Raw genomic sequence first — 10,986 nt, 5'->3', positions numbered from 1 at the left:
CGAAGCGAAAAGCTGATGTGCGTTTGCACGCACTCTCCTTTTATACCCACGCTGCGGGGCGGGGTACGCATGGCGAAACATGCACGCCAACTGTCATTGGCTTGTTTAGTTTACACTCGAAGGTGATTGGGCTCTCGGGCGAGATCCCAATTCGTCAGTCACAACTGACATAACGTAGAACGTGACTGACTGAAAGGGAACTACTGTATTCTTAGTGTTTTTTTTATTTTTACTTCAGCACCGTTAATTAGAACAAAAACCCTTTTCCAAATAACCTTCTGTTAAAGAACAGCTAATGGAACTATGCATCATAAAATATGAGTGGTTCTCAAAAATTTACTTCCAACCCTAGAAACCATTTTACAGCTCAAAAACACTTTTTAATGAATCGTCTTGAAAACCTCCACATCTAGGTTTGAGTCTCACCTTTACTGTGATGGTGAATCCGGATGAGTACAAGGGGTTTTCCCGGTCCAGCTGTCCACTCACTTTCAGGGATCCGCTGATGTAGTCAAGAGCAAACACGCTGTTGGTGTTACCTGATGAACAGAATAATAAAAGGAATTTTGAGGCAAAAGGGTGGAAATATGTTTCTGTTTGCACTGAATACTAACATATTAAACAGAAGAGTCTGTACCATCATTACACTTGACTTTTTAGCATTTAGATATTTTAATAATTGGAGGGTCATGATTGTAAAGTGGTTAAATATCTGAGCCCAAACTCAAAGGTTGTAGGTCAAAATCCTCAGAGGCATCAGTGAAGTGTAGAGTCATTGAGTTCCCTAATCACCATTCTGCCCTAGAGCAGGGCACTTAACCTCCGCTCCAGGGGGAACGTCCCTATCGTCAGCTAAGGATTTATAAGAATTCATCTGATCATTCCTATCTTAGAAAATTAGGGCTGGCCGGCATGACAGCTTATGCCAAAATTTGCACATCAATAAGAGGATTCTAGAATTCAAGATTTTAATAACATTATTATAGATCTATCTAACGGTCTGTAAGGCCTGTAAACCTTCAAACGTCAAGGATTTGCTTTTCTAGACAATTTTTTAAACATTAATTAATTGAGCAATTCAACTTCATTGCATTTCAATTTTGTAGTGCAATCATGCACCCTTTTGCTCATGATCTAAATTGTAATTTAAAGGCATTCTTAATTTAATTCTGAAAACACACACAATCCTCATTATTTAATGTAAGTCAGGCATATGGCACCATAAAGAAGTCTGAGAGAGAAGATTGAGTTATGACATTATAATTGAACATTATGAGGTCAAACAATTAATATATATGAAAAAAAAATATTATGAATTGTTCAGTATAAGATCTATAACATGCATTTACAAAACAGAAAGAGTCCGTTTTCATTTCATGCCGACTTTAATTGGCGCGACGCAAGTGTTTTTTTGTGCTAGTTTCAGCACGACGCAGTTGTCATTTTCACGTCCTGCGCTGCGTTGTTTAAATAGCAAATGCATTTGCGCCCATTTGTGCGCCCATGGGCATGCTGATCTGAAAACGAGGTGTGTTCAGGTACATTGCTGGCATGTTGCTATTAAGAGGAACTGAAAATAGACTGCACCATTGACCAACAAAAACTTGGTCTAAAGTCAATTGCGCAGTAGTTTTTTTGTTATTTAAAGAGCAGGTTAGTATAGGCGGGTCCACTCTTGCTTATTACACACACAGGGACGGCACAGCAGCACACAAACATGCCAAATATTACAAATTAAAGGATTGCAATGTAAAAGATCACTATTGTGCAGGCTACATAAATATAAAAATGCCTACATGTCATAATGGATAGTCATTGCATGTATCAGAATTAGGCTACCTATTTGCTCGCGCATGAGCAGCTCCATTTCATCTTTGCGCTTGCAAATTCCCCCGTGTAAATAGCAAGTCCGCCATGGCACGAGCCCAACTGGCTCTTAAAGGGAATGGGAGATGAGACTCTGATTGGTTTATTGCACGTTATGCCCAAAACACACGTTTCAAGTTTTCCTTTCTCTTTGGAGTGTTACAAGCTCTTGGTGCATAAAGAAGATCTGTAAAGTTGCAAAGACTAAAGTCTCAAATCCAAAGAGATATTCTTTATAAAAGTTAAGAGTCAACCACGCCTACCTAAAATGCCTCATTCTAACACGCCCCCACATATCTACGTCACTATGTGGAAATATTAGCATAATGCCGCCCAAATGTGCGCGCAAAGAAAGAAGGCGTGGTTTCAGGAACAGCAGTAGTGTTGATGCAGCCATGTCATGGAAACGCTGTGTGATTCAGTGCGAAAGCAAAAGCACTTTATTTGGCCTTCCGGAAGTAGATGCAATTAGGAATCATTGGTTAAGATTTATTTACAACAGAACAGCACAACCCAGATGTTTGAATTTGTGCAATGCATTTTATGGACAACAGTTTTTTTAACCTAGAAGAGTACAAGGCTGGCTGTGCACAAAGGCTATTTAAAAAAAATAAATAAATGGGTAAATTCTGACTTTGCTATGACAATCTGGCGCTTCTGAATCAGCGACTGTAAGTATGTTTTGTTATTAGTTGAAGTATTTGCTATTGACTGTTCAAATGGGGAGTTTTGCGCAGCGCAGAGTAACGCGTTGTGTGTGTGTGTGAGGGGAACAGGGTCACATCACAGGAGAGTGAACTGCCTGTCAGAAATCATAGCACGTCAGCTGTCTTAACCGCGGCTTGTGTACTGCATCATCACTGTGTCTGTCACGCGACTCTGTTGCCCTTTCGGGCTTGAACTGATGGTAAAACTAACGACATTATTAACTGTCTTGATATTTACTTTGAAAGCTGAAGCGATTATGGTAATGGGCGTTACATTTCCGACGCGTGCTTGTGGTGTTCGGCCAATCACAATGCACTGGGTCAACTGGCCAATCAGAGCAGAGTGCGCTTGTCAAAGGAGGGGGCTTTGTTGAAAACGACGTGTTTGAGAGAGGCGGGGCATAGAGAACCTACAATAATGTACAGTATTTGAAAAATAATGTGTTTTTTGAACATTAAAGCATGCCAACATATTCTGTTACACCAAATAATGATCTTTAAAATAACATCATATGACCCCTTTAACTTCTGAAACATCATGGTCATCAATACTCTTCTAATTATACTAGGTACAAAATGCTAGACATAGACAAAGAGTACGAAACAGAAACAAAATCCTTCCTCTTCTGTACTGTCTGACAGAGAGCAGACGTGTGGTTTGGGACTGGACCTCTCCCTGGTCTGAGATAGAGGAAAGTAATATCTTCCGACTAAGGGAACCTGTTAATGAATCCGTTACTCCTGAGATATCATGCTGGTAATTAGTTCAGTGCTTGGCAGCAGCGGCCCAAACTTTATGGCTACTACAGAACACTAGACAGGTTCGCCATCTAATCCACTATTCTTTTCTAATTCATCTTCCACTCAAAACATTTTATACTCCCTCGGTAAACTGTTCATCTCATTAACACCTCACTTTCCTTAATTACATGATATTTCAGTAATGATTTTCATTATATTTTCATGTCTCATGTCTGTTCACAGACATACAGACAGATAGATTGATTCAAATTCAATAGATGGGCAGACTGAAAGACAGGCTGAAAAACAGAATTCTAAATATTGCATAGTCCTGACCTCCAAATCTCTTGCACCAGACCCCCCATAGCTCTATTCCACCCCATCATTAAGTTTCTTCACCTCCTTCTTCCCAGGTACTCAAACTTTTATTCTTCCTCGTTCTTCTGATCTCAGGTGTTCACTATTGTTATGCTAAATTGAACATAGCCACAGCACTGCGGTATTGACACTGGATTGAGACGGAGCTTGTTGAGCATGCATGAGCGACTCAGAGCTGCCCTGCAGAGATAGCTGTGATTTATACATTCAAATAGCAATCTGAACCATCGGCGTAATGGAAATCAAACAATGGGAGTACCCAGCTTGATTGAGAGCGCTTGAACTGAGTGTATGCGCCTCTGCTAGCGTGAATATATTGGCTCCTCTGGGCATCGACGGCCAATTAGAACACGCACTTTAATTCACTTTCCCAATTGACCAGTGTGAAATCAAACGTGCAGCTGAGAGCCACGCTGACCTGATGGATTCATTCAAATTAGAATGTTTGGCTGTTCACTGGAGTAAGACCACTGAAGAGCATGCTGATTTGGAATGATAATAATCCTTATCTGGTAATGCAAATATATTTCTTAAGGTGTGGTGCAGACGCGGACTCATTTCTGAGGGGGTTGTGAGGACACACTAATTATAAATTTAGCATGAAGAGAGATTTTATGGATTTTAAATATATTTTCATCATATATCGATGAACTGTCTAAAAGTCACATGAAATTTAAATGTAAAAAAATTAATTTCTGTCATTATTTATCATAAAATCACTCCAAATCAGGGTTTTTATTGTTAACAAACAAAAACTAAAACCATAAAAAATGTCATTACTCAAATAAATTTAATTTCATTATTAAAATAAATATTAACTTAAAATATTAATGTAGGATATCAGACCGAATCAGACAATCTAAGATTTGGTCAAAACATAATTGAAACATGAGGAGCCAAATTCCACAGAGGCCCAAAGCACAGGATGTTCATAAATCAGACCCTAGCACTAGCCAGTCTGAAGCAACCCATACATCAGACTATCATGTTAATCAGTTATTGTGTATGTCTTTTTTAGTAACTATTGAATAGCTTAAGGGTTCCTATTCATGTTTAGTATGTGTGTGTTTGAATCTTCTTGCTTGAAACGTTTCTTCCAATCAATTCTTTGTCAAATGTATCATATTCTTGTTATAGAAATCATGTCCAAAATTATACTCTGCAAGAGCGGGAAAAACGCGGACCATGTGACTGATAAGATAACATTTGATTTATGAATGGGGAGGAGAAAAATACAACATATAATTGGTCAAAACACCATTTGGGAGGTGTCCAAAAGCCCAGTTTAAATACTCAGGACACCATCAAACTTTGCTTTTTGTGTCTAGCTTTTCGCTTTTAGTCATGCTTTTTAGTTATATGCTTTTTAGCCATGTGGCTTTTAGCTTTTCGTTTCTGCAACTTGTGTGAATGCGTGTGTTTATGTGTTAGATTAGTTTATATGTCTTAGATTTATCCAATAAAGCCTTTATTTATATTGAAAAGAGAAGTATCTTGTGTTTCGTGCTTACAAGTTAATGTCTTAAACTGCCGATCCTGTTACTGTACTAATTAATAGTGTTTTCACTATATTTTGGATATAAATATCCATTGCAGAATTGATGTTGGCCGTCTCAGTGATCAACCGTAAAACAGTGATTCTGTCCAAATTCCCTTTAAAATCTTAAATGATTCCCTTTGTGCTAAATTAAACTGTTTCCCTTACATTAATTCAAATGAAAATAGAATATCAAATTAAAATTAATTGAAAATATTAACAAAAACTATACTATTATGTCAATGATACTAATATAAGACTGTTACAAACACTTTTCATTACAAGTTTTGAGAAAATTTTAATTAATAATTTTTTTTTTTTTTGAGAGTGACATGAACCAATCGCTTTTCATGGAAAAAAACTGAATTGACATAAGGGTGAGATATGATAAACTACCTCATTGAATAAACTACTCCTTCAACTAGAGGCAACAAAACACAGGTTAATAACTTAGTAAGACGAGAGCTGAGATTTAGAGGCAGTAACATTAGCGTGAGATAACCAGACTCTTCAGAAGACCAGAATGATACCGCATTCTGCCTGACAGAACAAAAACTCTCCCCCACAGAGATTGACATCTCATCAACACACAAATTGACAGCAGAGAGAATTCACTGTTGGAGAAATCAAGCTCAGCTGAAGTTGATGGAGAGAATAAAGAGGCGAGTGTGAGTGAGTGGAGCTGTGCAGGAGTGCAGATAGCTCACTCATCTAATCCTGCTGAGAGCCAGCAGCCAAGAGAACTTAAGACTAGCACACCAACACACCACAGCAAAGAGAGTGAGCTGCCGGGAAATTACAGTGCTGCGGAAACACTTTCATTATGCCCTTTAATGGCATTTAATTATTGTCTAATAGATGAGCTAAAAGGATTTGTTAACAATTTTCACCTCAGCTCAACAAGAGCAATATTTTATTATTATTATTATTATTATAAATAATAATAATAATACTTTTAAAACAATAACATTATACACTACTGTTTAAAAGTTTGGGGATTTTTTTAATTAATAGTCTTATTCAGCAATAATGCATTAAATTGATCAAAAAGTACAGTAAATACATTTATAATGTAAAAAAAGATTTCCATTTTAAATAAACGTTGTTCTTTTAAACTTTCTATTCATCATAGAATCCTGAAAAAAAGTATCATTATTTCCACAAAAATAGTAAGCAGCACTAGTGTTTTCAACATTTATAATATTAAGAAATGTTTCTTGAGCACCAAATCAGCATATTTCCTAAATATTTAGCTTTGCCATCACAGGGAAAATGTCAAATATATTAAAATTAAAGTTAATTATTTTAAATTGTAATAATATTTCACATTAATTATTGTTTTCACTGTATTTTTGAGCAAATAAATGTAGCTTTTGTAAGTACAAGGAGTTTTCTTTTAAAAAAACATTACAAAAATCTTACTACTTCTTCTTAATAATAATAATAATAATAATAACAATAATAAATAGTGAAAAACAACAGTGGCAACAACAATAATAATAATTATTATTATTGTTGTTGTTTTGTTTTTGCAGCTGTTTTTTTTATTATTGAAAGTAACTCAAACGAACACTGTTTATAATTCAAGGCTAAATTATTAAGTCAACATAAAATCAATATTAGCTCTGTTTTTAATACTAATTACACAACATTAAATATGGTTTTACCTGCAGCAAGGATAATAAAATGTTGTTGAATGCATAAAACCATCAAAATTCCATAGATCAAATTGTCAGTTTTCCTATTTAGCCTATGCCATGTTAATAATTTGGCGTATGATAAACATACGTATGAAAAAAATCTAGATCCAGCTGAGAACTGATCTACATTTCCATCCATGTAATATATGTCATATGTAGCAGGAGTTTCCTGAAATATTCCTCATCTAAAGTCGCAGCCCTATGTGTGCTGACACTCTTCCTCCCAGACAGTGCTTGTTTGCCTTCTTTTTGTGAAGGTGCTGTAAAATCAATTAAAGTCACAGTCCATCATCTGCACGTCTGAGCTTAGCTGAACCTCACGCTAAAGAAGAGGAATGAGACTCCACTGCCCTCAGCCTCTGTTACCGCGGCACCTGATATCTCTCTGTTTCAGACTGATTAACTACAAGAGCCGTGTCGCCAGCCTTGATCTTAGCCATGCTAACAGAGCGACGCAAATTAGCTCATAGTTATGGGTTAGTGAACCTGCGCAGCAGATAGCCACGCTTCGTCGCATCTATGAAGTCAGTCAGGCAACAAATTAGTGGACACGCCGTGAATTAGTGAATAATTTCATTAGGCTGTCAGCGAGCAGGAGAGGAGTTGCAGCGGGGGGTGGGTTTCAGTGTCAGCTGAAATACATCCGAAAGGGATGATTTAAAAATAAAAACAGTGGGTTTAAAAGACAAAATACAGTGTTAGCTCACCAATGATCTAGCGCTTAATGCCTAAGACTGACTTGTTTCTGTTCTAGCCAGTAGGTGGTGACATGTGACTGTCTTTATGATTGGGTCATTTACTCAATAGATTTATTCAAAACACTAATTGATTCAGAAATGTATGAAATGAGCAAGTTATTGAATCACTCACTCAACTGATTTGTTCCCAAACACTGATTCATTCAGGAACCAGTGGGTCTCATTCACTAAGTGTGTGTATGCAAGAATTTGTGTGTGAAATCTGCATGCGAACATTTCACAAAACAAATCAAGATTCACTTATAGCTTTATTATAAATTTATGAAAAAATGTAGGATCTGTAACCACAGCAGAGGTGGGGGTGAGTCACACATGTTCAAATCTCAAGCAAGTCTCAAGTCCATATCATCAAGTCCCAAATAAATCAAGTCTCAGTGCAAACAAACCAAGCAAGCCAAGTCACTGGCTTACCTCAAGCAAGTCAAGTTGAGTTACAGTACCAAACAGAAACAAGTATATTTTATTTTTGCCACAACCTTATTTATTTTTACCCCAGAAATTAACTTAAAGCTGCAGTCCGTAAGTTTTGCCTCTTTGTTGCCATCTCTGTTTGAAAACCTGGAATTGCAGCTGTGTGCGGAATTATCTAGCTTGCGTGGGTTGTGAGTCGGCACGGCTCCAGCGCAAATTAATCTAATGTTCTGATGAGTATGTGTGGCAGTCAGTCACTGCACCGGTGTGGATATTTACTGTACTTCGCAATCACAGATTCTAGCCTACGTCTTGGAATATGACCCAAATAAGAATTTTCACAGTATATTGCCATCTGAACAAGTAAGTAACAAGTCTGCCACGTTTGTTCTGACCAACTGAGGAAAAAAGCATTACCATAAATCTCGCTACCAATGATGATTAAATCTAAAGATCGGTTAGCTCATATCACATCAAACCTTTCAATTTATTATTATTGTTATACTTTATTCTCAAATGATTAATGTTAACAACATCAGCATTTGTGACTATGAGTATAGTGTGTATTAGCATGTAGATTTAAATTTCTGCACAGTCTAATCTAATTGTCATACTCTTCGAATTTCATATTAAGAAATTCTTTTAACCCAAAAAGCAAATTATGCTCCCTTCGAACTGATTTTCTTTAAAATACAAATCTTTGTAATCCCAGGCTATCTGTAATCAGAAGCACATTTATAATTGGAATATAATTTAATTTCATTCACATGTGTTTCATAAACACATAATCCTTTATGGATTACAATCCGCCATCAAAATGATACATTTAATTATTCCAGCTGCTGTGAGAAAAGGCTATAAACGATCCGTCACCTGCAGGATCCTCACATGCGATAGCCTAGTAGCCGGGACAACTTCATGTTTACAGACGTGATGTAATGATGCAATGCCATGCTCGAATTTCCAGCGAAGACCAACCCGGGCCACTCAAATTAGAAAACATTATTATAAGCTGACCGTTGTGAATCGGGCTAAAGTAAGGCGATAGTTTTGAACACTGGCTGGTTATGAACTTGCTCAAATATTGATTTTGGATCATTTTTAACCAAAAAAACCTCACATGCGATAGCCTAGTAGCCGGGACAACTTCATGTTTACAGACGTGACGTAATGATGCAATGCCATGCTCGAATTTCCAGCGAAGACCAACCCGGGCCACTCAAATTAGAAAACATTATTATACCGTTGTGAATCGGGCTAAAGTAAGGCAATAGTTTTGAACACTGGCTGGTTATGTACTTGCTCAAATATTGATTTCGGATAATTTTTAACCAGCAAAAGTTACGGACTGCAGCTTTAATTAATTATACATTCAAAATAATCATATTTTAACCCTTGTGTGACCTTTTGGACATTTTTGTCCTTTTCAGTTTTGTTTTTTTGATAATTTTGCCTATGTTATTGCCAACTGCATACATTTTGGCACAGGTGTGTATTTTTTTTTTGTTATTTTACTATTTCACTTCCATTTCCTTTAATAAATCTGTTTTGCACTAGGTACAAAAAATTGTTCCTCTCAGGACCTTAAAGGGGTCCTATTATGCTTTTTCACTTTTTTAATTTTAGTCAGTGTGTAGTGTGTATGTTTGGGCATAAAAAAAGATCTAGAAAGTTACAAATCTCAAAGTCCACTCCAAAGGGAGATATTTAGTTTTTTAAAAATCCCTTTTCAAGAACTACAAAGAACGGCTCGTTTGGACTACAGCATTTGTTTTCCGGGCTTTGTGATATCACAAAGCGGCTCATTGGAATATCATTACAAATAATTCCCGCCTACAGAAATTCAAATGGTTGGGGGGTGGGGAGGGCGAGGTTGTGGTTAGAACACTTGGTTGAGTGAGTGGTTGAGTGAGACGCTGCCCTTCTCGTTCAGTGTGCGACCACCTGAAACGCTGTTTTTTTTAAATCTCCGTGCTCAAACGTCTTTGTTTGGGCTTCCGAAAGCAGATGATGTCAGGAAACAGTGGTTGCTGAACCATCAAGCATGAGAGCATGTTCTAGTACACCCCCAAAATAAAATCAAGACTTTGTAAAAGAGCATAATAGGACCCCTATGAGGACAAAAATGTCCCCATTGAAACCCATTAAAACTGCTATTTTTAATCGCAGTGCCATTTAACTGTAAAATTATGCAATTTTTATTGATAGGCTTTCATTATATTGGCATGGTTTTAAAAATTTTTTTTTTTACTATTTTGTTACCAGATGGTGCCATTTTTTCAGGTTTGACCTATAAAGAAAATACTCGCTTTATTTCTGTTTTCTGCTTCTGCATATTATAGAGTCAATTGGATAAATAATGCAGCTATAATTGTGTGGGTGTGCTGGTATCACAAGGGTTAAACATAACATTTTGAAAATAGAAATATGAAATTTAAATGAATTAAAACTGCCAGTAGGTCATGGCAAATCTCTGTCTTGAGTGAGTGAGTTACAGAAGCGTTTATTCAAAGCAGCTGATTCATTCAGGAACTAGGCAAAAATGGGTCACTGAATCACTCAACCGATTCGTTCAAAACCTCGGATTCATTCAGTAAAAGTGTTGAACTGAACTGTTGGCAGCCGCGCTGATATTCTAGAAATATTGCTTAATATTATTATAAATATAAAAACAAACTCATACTAGGGCCATTTTGCCAATATATTTTCAATTTTGGGTGCATTTGGGTGCTACTTGGAGCGTGCTTAGAAATAGTCAGACAGAAAATCAATTTCACATCACTGATAAAAGGTTGGAAGAATGAAAAACGATCATGCTATGTCAGGGGAATAATTGAAAATGAAACAGAATGAGAATGTTTCTGTTCTAATGTTTCTGCCCCCCCCCC

General features: G+C 36.8%; 1 protein-coding gene across 1 annotated transcript in view; it reads right to left on the bottom strand.

The window, feature by feature from the left end:
* Positions 1-426: 426 nt before the first annotated feature.
* LOC107586104 (cadherin-23-like) overlaps positions 427-10,986 on the bottom strand; it is a gene marked incomplete at its 3' end in the record, with an annotated part of 165,424 nt that continues 154,864 nt past the window's right edge. The window contains exon 10 of the mRNA XM_016273338.1: positions 427-539. Within this exon, the coding sequence (XP_016128824.1) occupies positions 427-539 (113 nt within the window). The remainder of the gene's footprint in view (positions 540-10,986) is intronic.

Source organism: Sinocyclocheilus grahami, unplaced genomic scaffold (genome assembly GCF_001515645.1).
Source record: "Sinocyclocheilus grahami isolate Dianchi unplaced genomic scaffold, SAMN03320097.WGS_v1.1 scaffold77.1, whole genome shotgun sequence".
In the NCBI taxonomy this organism is placed as follows: domain Eukaryota; kingdom Metazoa; phylum Chordata; class Actinopteri; order Cypriniformes; family Cyprinidae; genus Sinocyclocheilus; species Sinocyclocheilus grahami.
This window is presented reverse-complemented; position numbering and strand designations above follow the sequence as displayed.